This window comes from Coloeus monedula, assembly GCF_965178545.1.
Source record: "Coloeus monedula genome assembly, chromosome: 8".
Taxonomy (NCBI): Eukaryota; Metazoa; Chordata; class Aves; order Passeriformes; family Corvidae; genus Coloeus; species Coloeus monedula.
Window position 1 is genome coordinate 7,243,544 of NC_138788.1, and position 15,925 is coordinate 7,259,468.

Genomic DNA, 15,925 nt, shown 5'->3' on the forward strand with positions numbered 1-15,925 from the left:
AGTGCCCACAAGCAGACTGTGCTCAGAAGGCAGCTCTTTGAGGAGATGGAAGGCAGAAGTAGCTGGCACAAGTGAAAGAGAAGTCAAAGCTAATGGAAAGAAGAGAAAAAAAAGTCGATTACTCTGAAGAGTCACTGGTCTTGCTTTCACTACAGACTTGTATTGTATTTCCCTGTCCCGTTTTGCATTTCCAGTGCTGTGGCTATCAGGAATCAGAGCTCATTGCCACCAAATAATCTGTCCAGATTGATTTTTAGTTTAACTTCACAACAGATATGAAAGGAATTGTTCTCACTTAGCTGTGGGAATTGTATCTGGTCAGCTGAAAGAGTCCTCTGTTTCCTTTTAAATATTACCCTTCTCCCATCTTCACTTAAGCCAGTGTAGATCATGCCATTAGCTGGTCTGTGAGCAAACAGTTTTTTTGCTTTTCACCTAATCTGCCCTCATTTGGCAGATCTGTGGTATGTATAAGATGTTTGTGGGGTGTTAACACTTTTGTTTTCGTATTTCAGAATGGCTTCACTCCACTGTATATGGCAGCCCAAGAAAACCACCTGGAGGTTGTTAAGTTTCTTCTTGACAATGGTGCCAGTCAAAGCCTTGCCACAGAGGTAAAAGTTTGAATTTCACACTTTATGAACAAAGCAAAATGTGCTTCAGCAGTGATTTCTGCCAGAGTATATCAAACTAGGCTTTTAAATACAAAATTAAAGATTAATAAAAAGCTGTCTCTGTGAAGTGTGCTAATGAATAGAGTTATGGGCTTTTCAGCAATTTAAACTATCTCTTGCCATTTCTGAAATTAAAAAAAATTACTTTAACTAGAGACAGTTCTAAATATAGATGTGTTCTTAGTCATAACTGCTAATCTTTCAGGTTAAGTGCTCGCACAGGGAAGCTGTGTGTATAATATAGAAGTTCTTTGTGCTTTCAGTAAAAATAGTGAGCAGTGAGAAGGGCAGCAACCAGAAGGCAAGAGCAGCTGTTCACCTGTGCTTTGGGCCAGCACTGGGATATCAGAGAGAACCCAGGGTTACTTGGGGTTTGGGGCATTTCCTGAGTTGCTTCGTTACTGAGTTGGTACCCTCCCTGTGGCACCTGGTTACCCCACCTGCTGCTGCAGGGAGCATTTCAAGCTGACAGAAAGATACAGGATCCACCCTCAAAGGTGTTCTTTGGTCTTTCTAGAGGAACACTTCGTATTTCTTTCTTTAAAAAGTAATTCTAACTCGAAAAAGACAACCTGTGAGGAAAATAAATAACAAATATATTAATAGTTGTAAATGTATGGCATTGAGAAAGGTGTTGAATCTGATGAATTTTCAGTTGCCTTATTACCAGGATTTTGCAACCAAAATGTAAAAAGGTAGTTCAGGATGTGCTCTCTTTAATATTTATTGAATTCTAATTGCTCTACCAGTACTGTTCCGTGAGGGAAATAATGCTTATTTGAAAAAGGCCTACTTTTTGAAAAATATCAACTGCACAATTAGTTCATTGCCACTATACCTCATAGTATCACTGTATAATGGTGTAAAGAGGAAATCTTATTCTTTTGAAGTCAACACAGTAAAAATGAATCGCTAATGGATCGAAACTGTGTTTCCAAAATCACTAAAAGTTAGTTATAACTAGAGATGTGCATACCACTTTCAGGAAATGCTCAAAGATATGAAAGTCAAGAAATACCAAAATGAAGTACTTTACATCTGGAAAATTAATTGAAAATTAGTTTTCAGAGGACTGTTTCTACTTTTTTATAAAAACTTGGAAAGAAAGAAGACATAGACCTCCTAGAGATGTACAGCAGGTTCTGAGTTCTGAAAATACTCTTGCCACTGTATGATTTTCTGAGAACAGATTTTTTAAAAAGTTTTGAATGGGTACTTGGTTCTTTTTCTTTGGTATTGTTTTTCCCTTGAGCACTGTATATCAGTTTAGGTTGAGCTTTTTTCCAACTCAGCTTGATGATAAGGTGCAATCTAATTTTATCCATGAGAATTTCTTTGAAGATACTAGACTACGTAACAGTGGTGCCTTTATTGCCTTCCTTGTTTGAGATAGTTGTTTATGGGTTCTTTCTTACTTTCTCTCTTGGTACAGGTTTTCATGTAAATCCAATTTCTCTTCATCATTCTAAGTGCAAAAACTTTTGTAACTAAAGGATTGCCACTTAGCTAAATATTCTTTAAAATCAACTATTTAATCATGGTGTTTTAATCTAATTAAAGGAAAACAGTTGGTTCTATTTCCTGTAAGAAAAGACATTGTAGGTGTCTACACCACCTTTCTGTGAAGTGGCTGAATTTTCTGATGTGTAAATAGAGCAGGAAGCCAAAAACTCCAGTTTCTCCAGGCAAGAGCCCCCATTTCTGCAGGTACAGCAGAGCAGTATTGCCAGAGCCCTCTTGTGGGGATGCTCAGCGAGGGTTTTTGGCCGTCAGGACTGCAGAGCATCTTTCACAGCCCGTGCCCCTCTGCCCGTGGCTGTTTGACCCCAGGAGCTGCTCGTGGCCCGGGACTGCAGCCCAGAGCCTGCCCCGGTGCTGGGGAGATGCAGGCAGCAGGGAAACCTGGGTAAATGAGCATAAAACTCCTCGGGCTGGGGGGTGGACCTTGCTTGTTAGGACCCAGGAATTTCAGTGATTTTCTTGGGTTTTCTTCCCCTCAAAAATTTTGAAAACACTCTTTTTCAGAACCCCTCCTGTTTCTCATCCTAAATAGAGGTGTTCTTTATTTTGAAGTTAGAGAGAGAAATTTGTTATTGAAAACATAACTTTTCATTCCGAAAGTTAAAAAGTTAACACTTCAACTCTGCACTGTTGACATAGAGTGAGGATCTACCTTTCTCTGTCACTGCTGAACTTTTATTTCACAGTTACATGGTTTCACCGTGACAGCAGTAGTCGAAAAGTGAAAGAAAGCTAAGCTGCAATGAGGTTTGGTGATACAGACTTTGGATATATTCATCAGGAGACAAATGGAATAAATAAATATCCCAAGTAGTTTTCCTTTGTGATTTTTTGGACTGATTTATGGGTATTATCGTGGGTAAAGATGGATGTGCTCCTGGGTTGCAATGACAAATGTTTGGAAAGGAGCAGAATATAAATGACGACTCCTTCATTCTTTAGTTTTCTAAGAACCCGTAAAATAAAATTAAAATTAAAGACATAAAATTATAAATCCCAGACTGTACTTTTTATGTGTTTGAGGAATCTGCTCTAAAATCTGTTAAATAAAAACCTTCTGTTTTTCAGATTTTTATTCTCCATTGATTTGGTTATTAGCAAATCTGAAAGGAAATAACTATTTCTTGTAAGAGGATTGTCTGTCAAATTATATAAATTTTCATTAACAAAAATTGTAGCAGAACATCAGTACATTAGAAGAATGTGGTATTCTTAATCAATTATTATATTTTAAACCCACATATAAAATATATTAGAGGATAGAGCTCAAGTGTTTTGTTTGTTTTGGTTTGTTTAGTTGTTTGGAGTTTTTTTAAATAATTATAAAAATGGAGATTATAATCTGTAAGGAATGGATGATAATTTACTATTAAGACATCATTAGCTATTGTAATTTTAATATTCTGGCTTTTTATACATTTTTATATAATTAAGCACTTACATAAATAAGTATCTGTATAATTAACTGTGAATTTGTGAGTAATTTCACGCTTTTTTTTTTTCCTCGAGTCTCAGTCATTTGTGTCTTACAATTTTATGTTGTGTCTGGAGTGCCAGAAAGGTGTTTTGAGTGTTTGAAACCTTGTTCACCAACACTTTATTCCAGTCTCAGGGTCGTTGCAGGCTGCTTTTAACTTGCACCATGTTACGCTTGGTTGAGTTTGAGCCAGCTCTGTTCCTAACGCTGAGATCTCTTCGCTGCCCCTTCCCACCCCATGGAAGGTTCGGAACACACGTTGATGGTGCCCGTTGTGTGTTGCAGGATGGTTTCACACCTTTGGCAGTAGCTTTGCAGCAAGGCCATGACCAGGTGGTTTCCCTGCTGCTGGAAAATGACACGAAGGGAAAAGTCCGCCTTCCTGCCCTTCACATCGCGGCTCGCAAGGACGACACGAAGGCGGCGGCTCTGCTCCTGCAGAACGACCACAACGCTGACGTGGAGTCAAAGGTCAGTTGGGAAAAGCCAGAAGGTCTGATGCTGTCAGGTGCTGACCACATCCAGGGGAGATCTCCCTCAATGTGAATTATTTTGCTGCAGTTACACAGAACTTTCTCCTCTGACACCTGATTAAGAATAACGTTTCATTTGCCTCCTTTGCCTCTTCCTCCCCCATTCCCTTGCTGTTTAAATCAGGGTTCGTTTATCTTGTAGAAACCTCGCAAATGGAAAATAATAAACACAATATTATTCGAATCATTCTCTTGGAAACAAAAGCCACTCCTGAAAGCAGTGGTGAGCTGTAGGTACTGTACAGTAAAGTCATTTGGTAAAGTCATACTGCAGTAAAGTCAGTTGTCTGTGCAACTGCTACTTGGAGAACTTTGGTAAACATGTAACAATTAGCACTCAAAGTACTCGCTCATTTGGCTTCCCCCCGTGGAGCTTCCCGTGTGTGCCGGGCGTGCTGCCACCCGAGCTGCCATGCCACGCAGCCATCATGAAGCTTTTCGCATCCATGTCACCAGTGGTGGACTAACCGTTCATTTTTTCCCCCTCTTTGCTTCCAAATGTGTTAACCTAGATGATGGTGAATAGAACAACAGAGGTATATATAAATATATATATGCATCATCACTCCTCCATGACTTAGTGCTGCTGCATCATTTCTCCCTCCTGTCTGCATCGCCTATTATAGGATAGACACCTGCTTTAGATGAAATGAAGTAGCATGTGCTAGAGAAGACTGTAGTTTAGAGACCAGGGCTTTCTGCAGCTGAAACTAGGGTTTAAAAGTAAGAACGAAGCATTCTTGGGAACTGAGTGCCATCATAAAAGGGCCGTATTGTATGAGATGGAGTTTTCAGGGATTCTCATGGAGCATGTGTTTATCAGATGTGTTAAGAGCTGCAGACAACCCTGTCATGTTGTGCATCCAGGTCTGATTCTAGGCTTCTGCATGACACTTACCTTGATGGTGTCAGCAAATAGAATGATCTGAGAGTGGTTTTATAGCTGCAAAACTCCCAAAGCAAGGCAGTTGCAGCTAGCATGGCTTGCTAACAATTTAGAAATGCATCTAGTTCCCATAAGGTTTCATACTTTGCAGGACTGATGGAATTGCTGCATGTTTTAGCATTATTTTAAAAGGAAGTAAAACTACTTAAATATGAAAATTAGTTGCTGAAGTAATTTTATCAGTAAGACATCTTTTAATTAGGGTGGTAACTCGTGGTGTCTGAACATAACCCAGTGTGATTGCCCACAGTGGGAGACTGATCTTTATGGTGCTAACCCTAGGAAAAGAAAAAAACCCAACCCATATTAATAATTTAAGATAGTCTTTGATGTTATTTTTATTTGCATCTACTTTGAATTTATAAAAACCAGTTAGCAAATATCATTAAATGACTTGTATTTGAACTTCTGCAAAGAATCTCTAAGAGATTTAACTTGCAAGACTGACATAATACCAATAACTATATATTTCTAGTTAGAAGCTAATTTCTTATAAAAGTCTTTAATACTCAAATGTTTTGCTGCTATTTTTCTGGAATAACTGAAAGCTTTATTCAACTTTTTATCTTCTAGAATAATGATGTTAACTTTTTTTCCTCCTGCATAGCACTGTGATTTTATTTAGATTCCCTGAGATACTATAAATAAACATCAGTGAGTGAAAACTAGTACAGAATTGGAGTGGTGACTTGCAGCAGACTCCTGTTACTAGCTTTTGTCAGTGATGTGCTATGAAATGTGGAATACTAGTGCGATGTTTAACAAAAAGTTTCTATTGGTTGTGTTTTGTTTTGTTTTTTTGCAGAGTGGGTTCACTCCCCTCCACATAGCTGCTCACTATGGGAATATCAATGTAGCCACATTGCTGTTAAATCGGGGTGCTGCTGTGGACTTCACTGCAAGGGTAAGTGTGGAGTCTGGGTTGTGCTTCATTTGCTTCATCCCCACATGGCAACAGCTTTTGCAAAGAGGTGTGAGAGGCACATCACTCTCACCAGCCAAGGGGCCTGACCTGGCTGAGCTGGTTCTGTCACCACCTGGTGTAAAGGGGCTTTCCCTGGGCTGCTGAACCAAACCTGAGCTCGAGACCTCACCTCTGAAAACTTCTGTTTTAATCAAAAGGAGCTGCTATTTTCACAGCAGCAAAAGGTGGGCTGGGATCCAGTGACACAAATGCTTCCACCTGTAGCTGTAACATATGGCAGGAGTGATGTGTCCCTGCTGAATTCCCCTCACCGTGCAGTTGCTTCCAGTGAACATCAGGTGCAGGTGTAGTGGTGAATAAAGCATCTGTGCCTTCACCGCATCATCACTGCCTTCACCTTCACGAGAGCCAGGTGGTTCACAAAGGAAATCTGAGAAACTGGACAGGTAGGAAATGAAATGAGATCTAGAAGCAGAGTCCATAATGTAAGCAGGAGAAAGACAGGAAATGATAGAGGGAAGTTAAATAGAGTTGGAAGAGCAGGGGAAAACCCAAAACTTACATGGGTAGGGATACAGCACAAAGAATAGGGCTGCAATACGAAGGGCAAGGAAAGATTGTGGTGCCAGGCATGAGACCAAATAAATAAATAAACCCCCAAACAAAACAAACTGAGGCTGTGCAAGGCTTTGGCTCACCAAACCTTGCCAAAGCAGAGCCAGGGAAGAGATGTGGTAGTGATCCAGGACAATAGGGAGATAAAATCAAGGGAACAAGAGGCATTCAAAGTGAAGGCAAATGCTGATGTAAGAGTAAATAGGCATAAATTGGCCATGAATAAAGGTTGTCTAGAAATTTAGGTATTTCCTATTAAATCTTAGTAATTAATGTCATTTAATTAATAATTGCTTGATAATGAATATTAAATATAACAAATGAGATTCTGGAGCAATCTTTCAATTAAACTAGAAAAAGTAAACAAAAAAGCCAATATAAATTCAAGATTATATTTATGAGGGGAATTATGTCACATGGATAATCCAGCAGCTCCTCTTCTGAGATTTTGATCATGTGTTATGTTTATTACTTTTGCAAGAGGAAAAGTACTGTGACACTGCTTACAGCATTTGCACAAAGGGAAAAGTGAATTTGCAGTATTTTAGTGCAAATAGATTATATAGGTAAAAACTGGAATGCTTCTGTAGTTAAGGAACATACTTACACGCAGCAAAGTTTTTATGACAAGCACTGCAAACCCATTGCTTTGTTTTCACTGATAACATTGACCTCTGACTTCCAAGTCCTTTAACTGACCCAATTAGAGCATTAAGGCATTTCATACCATCCTAAGCTTTGGCATTGAGTATTTGATAAGCCCTAATCACAGAAGCAAGGAAGACAAATGGGGTCTTGGGTCAACTCTTTCCCACTCAGAAACAAGATTAGGGATTAGCAATGCTACTACATTCGCAATTAGCAGCTTTAGTACCAGTGCACTAAATACCATCTGCCTGTGCTTGTTTTAATAAAATAATAAGTCTTAGGCTTCAGCAGCTCTGTTTTGGATTAGGGGCACTTACGGAGAGTACATCCAAAGTAATAAGGCTGTTCTTGCCTCCCCTTCAAGACCTGGACATTCTAACTTTTGCCTCCATTTGTTGTCATCATCAGAGGGAGACGGAATTCTGGGGTAGCTGGGGAAGTGCAGATGCAGTGACATCAGCCTGAAGGAGCGGTGGGCTGAGGCTGTGGCCCAGGGAGCACTGAGCACCTGTTTGTGCTTGTGATACGGGGCAGGGGCATCCAGAGAGAGAGGGAGCGCTCATCTCTTTGCAGTTGCAAATCCAGATAAAGTTGTTGTGACAGAAAGAATTGCAGGATAAATAACAGTAATATGGAGCTGAATTTTGTTCTTTAGTGCTTATCAGGCTGTGGGGGAAGAAGGTGCTGCACAGAGAGGTAGGTTGGGTTCTGGTAGAGCAGTGGATTTGTAGGCAAACATGCAATAGGACATGGCAATTATCAGCACCAAGTAGCAGAGCCCTTGCTTGATTTTCGATTACCCAAGTTGCAAAACAGGTACTGAAAATGACCCACGGGTACATCCTGCTCATTGCCACCTCACTGCCCCTTGTTTAAATTTCTGTAAGCACTGTCCACAGTGTGCTGTCTTTCCCTCTGGAGAAAGATTCTTACTTGAGTTGCTGACAATATGAGATGAGCAACAGAGCAAAGATATGGGAGGGCCGTAACCCAAATAAAATATTACCATATGTACTGTAGCTTTCAGAAGTGCAAAGGGCAGACTTCTAAGATGGGGTGTCAGGTGTACTTTGTGCTTTCGCAAACCACCATTTTTCCTTTGTTCTTGTTAAATAAAGACAAATCAACACTACTTGTCTATCTCTCAATTTATGTTCAGACTCTTCAGGAAAGTAGGAATTCTGGGGAGAGATTTGAGCAAGAGGAGAGGATTATGGTAACAGAAGAAACTTGTGTGAGGGGCAATGTGAAGACAGATTTGTGAGGGCAGGACAAGTAGCCGGCTGCCACCATCGGTGTAGTCAGGGCGGGGAAAGGTGGAGAAAATGTGAATGGATGTGTAGGATGAAGGCAGAGCTCTGAGCCTTAAGGCCAAGGTGAAAAGAAGAGCTGGTGGAAGGATGTAGAGAAAGGAGGGCAGGCCTGTGGCAAAGGAGACCTCCACAGCTGCTGTTTTCAGTGTGTTTCCAAGAGTCCTGAGGGAAGAAGGAGGTTCCAACAGCAAAGGCAAGGAAAGAGATGAGCTTGCTGATGACTCTCAGTGTGTGGCAGGAGGTGAGCAGTGGTGCTGTGCTGTAAGTAAATGATGCCCCCAGAGACACTCAGCAGCAGCTGCTCCCTCAGCCCCACCGGTACACACCTGCCTGCCTCTCAGCTGTCACATACACCCTTGGTCCCTCTTTCACCACAGTTAGGAGACAGGCACAGCCCCAGGAGCCCTTACAGGTGTCACAGCCTGCCAGCCTGTGTACCTGCTGACTGTAGAGGCTGGGGGTTGGAAATGTACCTACTTCTACAGGTTTGCACTCCTGCAGGCCGAGTGACTGATGTCATGTCAGCTCTTCCCTTGAGCTGCATTAGCCCTTCTGTGTCTGTGCTTTCTTCTCTTGCCTTGCTGCAAGTGCAGGGAAGATGGCACAGCAAACTCCCCATTGGGATGGATGGAAGTCATTTCAGTAAATCAGCTTGTGATGCCCTTTATTCCACCTATAAACAAGGAGGCAGCTCTGGGAACCATCCTAACTTCATTCCAAGTGAAACAAGATCTCCTTATTCAGCTGGATGTTTGCCATTTTGTAATGAAGGAAAAACAATCATTCCAAATTGCTTGACTTCTTGGGCTCAAACTCAACAGAAAACCTGTCACAATTACTGGCAGGGTATGCATTGCAGAGTCACAGGCATTTTATGACTACTCATCATCCTTTTTCTGTACTACATTATCATGTGTCCGGCTGTGCTTCTCCAAAATACTTCGAATACTTCATTGCATCACCATATTTCCCTCTTGCTTAACTGGGAGGCAATCACACAGAGGCTAAAGAAGTGGAGGAGGATAATAAAGGGTAACTGAGGGTGAAGTTGGCCTCCTTTCTTAGCCAGATTAACACTTAAGTGCAGTCACGGCTTGGGCTTTGAAGGATTGCAACAACTCCAGGCACCATTCTCTTAGCTGACAGTGCCACTTGACACTGGAGAGGTGTGGATGAATCCCAGTTACACACTGAAAGGCAGCCACATGTCTTTAAGTGAATCCAATTTTTCAGTTTTTTCAACAGGAAAAACTAATTCCTGTCATTTTATTGTTTATCATCCGCTTGTGCCTTTAAATCGAACTGTATCTGATGTCTTACCTAGAGTTTTAATAATTTTGAAGGTGTTTTGAATAAACTGGGAATTATAATTAAGAAAAAGTTGTCTTTTGGGGGTTCACAGAGTTTTCAGGTAGCATTCTTCTGTCTGAGATGATCTTCCAGTGAAAAGATCTGTTTAGCCCAGGTGAGGAAATGCCTTTGAAGCTCCACCTGTCTGAAGAAAACTGTGAATAGAAAGGAAGGAAGGATGAAATTCTCTGCAGCTTCCAGAGCAACAGCTGAAAGAAACCCCTGTGACCCCCACATCCACTCTGTACTTGAGCAAGTCAGAAGATGGAGGTAGCCAGGGAATCCTCTGTGTGAAGATGACCTCTCCTTGTCTTTCTTTCTCTGTCTTGCCAAAGCAAACAGGAGCTCCTCACTGTGCCATTAAACTGCATCCAGCCCTGAGAACAGCCTTCCTGATACACAGCACTCCTTATCCTAGAGGAGATCTCAGTTCCACTGGGAGTGGGCTTTGCCTGCAGAAAGTTTGCTTACTGGAAGGTTAGGAAAGGATTTGGTAATTTTGAGGTTGGCGTGAGGACAACATGCATTAATGATGACCCTGAGGCTGAGAAGCAGAACACCATTAGCCCATCAAAAAGAGCAGGCAATATCTAAGTGACAGTGGCATAAGAGAAAAACATCTTTATTTCCCCAGTGGTAGTTTGCCATAAGAGCCCCTTTCTATAGTCTTCTTTCTTTTCTTCCAGAATTCATTTTATACATCTCAGCCCTGAAGAAAGTTAAGTCTATAAGCACACAAGAACTAAAATAGCACAGTATAAGACTTACTGCCATTAAGGAGAGGAGGAAAAAAGCTGGAAAATTATAAACTCTTATAGGGTTTCCTGGAAAGCATCTGATTGTGCATTTTTGTCTTTAATTTCTGAGACATCTGTACAAGCCTCAGTGATCCCAGTAACTGCTACTGGAGTATAAGACTCTGCAGGGATTCTGCTGTGTTGTAGCTCCAGTTCTGAATTGCAGAAAAATACAGGGGAGGATATTGAGTGTTTAACATACAACATGTTGGTGTAGCTGCATAGTTGCATATGAGAATCTTCAAATGCACACCACAGTCTTCCCATACCTCCAGGATCTGGTAAGAGTGGTAATATCAATGCCGTGGTTCTGCTGACAATTCCAGTGTGCAACAACCACCATTATGCTCTTTCCTTAAAAACCCCTAGTGCTGGAGGGATTTTCCAGACTGTATAAGAAATTTCTGTTATAGCAGTCTGGCTCTTTTCAGCTTCTGTCTTACTCACACATTCTATGCCAATATTAAGCTCTTCCTAGAGTCTGCTCTCAGTTGAGGATTGAGAAGAGCTATCTTACTAAATTCCAAGTTAATCTTGGAATGATTAAAATGAAAGAGTTTCATTTTGGTGAAACTCTTCTGGTTTGTTTTAAAGCAAGGAAGTGAAATTTGAAATCAGATAAGTGTAATTTTTTCTGATTAAAGCTGCACTCCACTGAGGGGCTGGGAGGAGAGCTCAGAGGTGGAGGTAAGTTCTCTCACTGGCAGCAAGGAGAAATTCCAAGTCCATGTGACTGGCAATGAGTCTTCACAGTCCTGATGTGATCAGCTGCTCAGTCGGCATTTAAATCAACGAAGCACATGACTAGGAAAGGTTTTGCCTTTGTTTTGTGCCTTCCTTTAAAGGTGCACTTCAGAGCCCAATACGAGGCTGTACGTGCAAACATTTACTTTTCTTAGTTATCCTTGTGCTTGTAAACTCCAGCTGTGATGGGAGAAAGAGGCGATCCTGTAGGACAGCATAGCACACCAGAAACCAGGGGGAGTTGCTGATTTTCTAAATGCATTAAAATAGAACCATATAAGATCTACTTTGCACACTGACAATCTTAACCCTATTTTTGCCTTGACTTCCTAACCATTCGTGTTGCTAATGTGCAGCAGAAAGGAGCGATTCTGACTGCTGTGGCAACCTGTGACGGATAACGCCGTGGGTCAGAGGGCAGCTGATCTCATTTCAGATGGGAAATGTTAGGTGGCTCATTTCTCAACACAAGATAACTCAAAGGTTTTTGAATTTTCTTGTGAAGTGCTGTAGATAGAGAGCTACAGCTGGAAAGGCTGTGTTCCCTCTGATCAGGCACAGACAAAGGCCACTGACTAAAAGCAGGTCACTCTTCACCCATTGTATTTTTGGATGTTGTGTGGCTCTGGAGGAAGGCACGAGCCCTGTGTGAGGGGTGGTGGGCTGCAGCAGGCAGTGCATGGAGAGAAAGGGAAAACCACCACCCACGATGTTGTGAAGTGTAGAAAAAGTTGCATGCACCTAATCCATGGCATTTTGGGCTATGTACAGTTTCAGGGTACTTCAAGTCATCTGCCCCAGGAAATCTGCCAAGAAGGAGAGGAAGGGTTATGTTCTAGTTGATAATCCTGTGAGCATTTATTGCATAGTTTTAGCTTGCTAGTCTCACAAGTGATGCCTCATAATCCCTGCAGAATTCATTAACTCACAGATTGGACCTCGGTGTCGAGGGGTCTACCTGAAACATTGCCCAGCATCTGGTATTTCAGCAGCAAGGGCAAGCAGCACTCCAGCAGGAATTCTAGATCTGGACCACATCTCTTAATGACAACTTTTGGAAGGCATTTCAGCTTTATTACTGCAGGAAAACATCTTCAAAATTTTCCTGATTTACTATTCTATCTTCAGAACAAAGGGAGAAATTTATAGAAGATCAAACAGATAAAAATAGACTGAAAAGACAGCAGATGCTGTTGATACACTGAAGAATTCAGAACCTAACATTTGGTGGCTATTTTGTTTGCTGACACCACAGTTTTACTGTTAATAAACAACACCAAAGTTGCACATATTATGAAGCTTTTTTTATCTCTTGTTTCTTGTGACAAGTACAAATAACTCCCATTTTGAGTTCCTTGCTTTATGTTTTGTCATCAGAAAAATTAATGATAGTATTGTCTGAGGTTTATTCGCTTCTCAGTTGATATTCTTAATTGTGAGATGAGAGATGGGGGAGGACCATACATTTGTAACCTTTAGCTGTGATTCTTTAAGGCTTGATACAACACAGTATTGACCAAAGACAAGCTGCTTGGCCTAAACATCAGTGTACAATTATTTAAGCATTCACATAATTCACCTCTCCATCTCTTTGGAGTGAGAACTCTCATCCAGCAGAATTATTACTTCACATTCTTTGCTACCAGTGAAAGCTTAAATACCTAAATGGCAAAATTAAATTCTGAATAGAGACTTGCCCCTTCTCTTTTTTCCCCTTGATTTCCTCACAGTGTTTTCCTGAGATGTTAAGGGGGAAAAAGGCTAAAATTGTTTTTAGTCCTTTGTGTCTTAATTTTTTTTATGAACTGTATGATCAGGTTAGTTAAGTACAACAAAAACTGCAAACTCCTTCCAAAGGAATGAGTGCTCTTTCCCAGGGAAGAGGAGCTGTTTGGTCATTCATAAGGACAGATATTATACTGGACACGTGGAGTTTAATTTTCTTGATTTCTCCTGCTCTGTTAAGTATTTCAGGGAGGCTGTGTGTAGTTAGTTTTCCTCACAAACTATTTCGGGAGCGATCACATCCTTTCTCCATCCATCTCTCTGTAGTGTGAACTTGCTGCCTATTTTCAGCCAAATGTGACTCCAGGTTTCAAGATGCTAAAGACATTAAATTTATATGTTTTTTGTAAGGGCAGGTGATCACGTAGAGCAATGATGGATTGCTAGCTCTCCAGCTTGCACAGGGGAGCTCAGTCCTTTGGTGCTGGAGAATTTCCCCACATTTCCAGCCAGGGTGATCATCCCTGTCAGAAGCTGGGAGAGAATTATGCTGTCCTAATGGTTTTGGTAGCAACCCAGAAATATGAATGTTGTTTGAACATGACTTGGTTTTGAACCTGAAAGTGGATATTTTTAGGCTTTTTTTCTCCTGTTGCAAGGAAACAATGTGACCTAACCCTTAATTGCTAAGTGGAAATCATCTCTTAATTTTGAGGTTTGTATTTGCCAGCACTCATCCATCTATTCCAGAATCAACTTTCCTTCATTTATGGCAACAGGAGCTTTGACTGGCAAATAATTAGATCCAAAGTGCACATTCTTATGTGGTTATGTCCTCCCCTGTGCTGCACTAGATTCAGCTTAGTGCTGAAATGAATGAGAACCAGATTTGTAATAGGTAATTTGTCCTGCCTTTCGTAATGCTGCCCCTTCCTCCTCCATTTCTTTCTTAATGCTTGGAAAAGGCTTTTCTTGTCTGTGTATGAGGCAGTAAATTATTAGTACTAAATTATTTGGATATATTAACAGGGCACGAGGTTTTATTAGGCTGAGTTAACCTCTTTGCCCATCAACATCAGCAAGTGGAAAAAGGTGTTCCTTTAATCTAAATTACCTGCAGTACTCTCTACTTGAAGACACAAAAGTTCTTTCCTTCACTGTTTTTTTCCTCAGGAAAGTAAAATTCATCTCTCTCTCTCTCTGACCTTAGTAACATCTTTCCTCCTGGGAAGAGAGAAAAAGCAGGAAGTATTTCCACATAATTGTTTTTCTCTTCTCTTTTTCTGTCCTCTTTGTGACTGATACAGTAATGTAGTGACCCCATATTATATCCAATGTCAACTCCCGGTCAAACCAACTCACAGAAAATTTAAGTGATCACACAGTTTTACCTCCCTGAAAGGACCAGACATGCTGCACTTTCTGTTTAATGTGCTAAGCATCTTTTTGCTTTACTTCATTTTTTAAAGGAACGAGAAGCTACCCTGGCACAGTCATCATTTTGATACTCTAATGATCATGAATATTGTAGAAAGAATCTCTGTCATTTAACCTTGCTAACATGTATTTTACCTCTGTAATAATATTAATTAGTACTTTCTAGTATCTGTGAATTAGCTTCATAGTGAAATTTTGTGTAAATGAAGATGTAGCAACTGCATGAGGTACTTGGTGTTGTGATTAGGCTGTGAGTCAGCTTGTCACATCTGAGAGGGGATCTTTTCTCCGAGCTAGTTCTCTATCACTCCACTCACCTGCAGTTCTGAGGAAGCACTGGTGAGCACTCTTAGCCAGGTTAGACACATGTACCTCTCCCCAGCTGCTCAGGGTGCCTTTCTGATTCAGTCAGCCACAGGACACACGCTCACTGCCTGTGCTGCTTTCTGCTGGGTCCCAGGGATGCTGGCTTTACGCAGCCAGCTGTTTGTGCTGCCCCCGAACGCACAGGAACATGTCCTTTACAATTCTGTTTGTCTGCGTACACTGCCTGCGTGCTCTATTTAGATCCTTTTATTTTTACTTGGCTCCATATGATCAAATATATACAGGACATGGCCTTCATAGGCCACAAGATAAAGGATTCATCAGAGCATGAAGAGACGTCCTGGCTGCATCTCGTTAAAGAAGCGCCCCTGTGTGCGCACGCGTTGGTTATGTAACTGTCCTCGATGTGCAGCATCCCCGCCTGTGCCGGCCTGCCAGGCACTGCTCAGGGAGCCACACACACCCCTCTGCAGCCCCACTTCAAGCATGGTGTTACATCCATTACAGGAACAAATTGGGTAGGCAAAATTAACGGTGGAACTGAAAGGAAGGTGCTCGCCAGGCTTTCAGAGTTCGCTGATAATGTTCAGAAATAAGTAGCTTTGGCATCTCATTATTTTTGAATGAGATCTACAGATATAATGGTTTTAGTAATTTTTCTATGGCTCCTACGAGGCCAAAGAAGTTGAGGTATGAATCCTTATCACTGCATGCTCAGAAACAACCACAGCTGGATTAAATTGCTAGGATTCAGTAAAATCGCGTAAGTTTAACCCTTAAGCAAAAGTCATGAGCTGAGACACAGCCATGCCATCTTATAACTCTAACCACAACTTGATTTTTTTCTTCACCGTGTGCATGTTTAGGTGTCAGGCCAGTAATTCACATGTGTG

General features: G+C 41.2%; 1 protein-coding gene across 2 annotated transcripts in view; it reads left to right on the forward strand.

The window, feature by feature from the left end:
* Window positions 1-15,925, forward strand: part of ANK3 (ankyrin 3) — a gene marked incomplete at its 5' end in the record, with an annotated part of 290,725 nt that overhangs the window by 154,911 nt on the left and 119,889 nt on the right. For both annotated transcript variants that reach the window (XM_082286216.1, XM_082286215.1), the window contains 3 exons: window positions 516-614; window positions 3,958-4,143; window positions 5,957-6,055. In XM_082286216.1, the coding sequence (XP_082142342.1) occupies window positions 516-614; window positions 3,958-4,143; window positions 5,957-6,055 (384 nt within the window). The remainder of the gene's footprint in view (window positions 1-515; window positions 615-3,957; window positions 4,144-5,956; window positions 6,056-15,925) is intronic.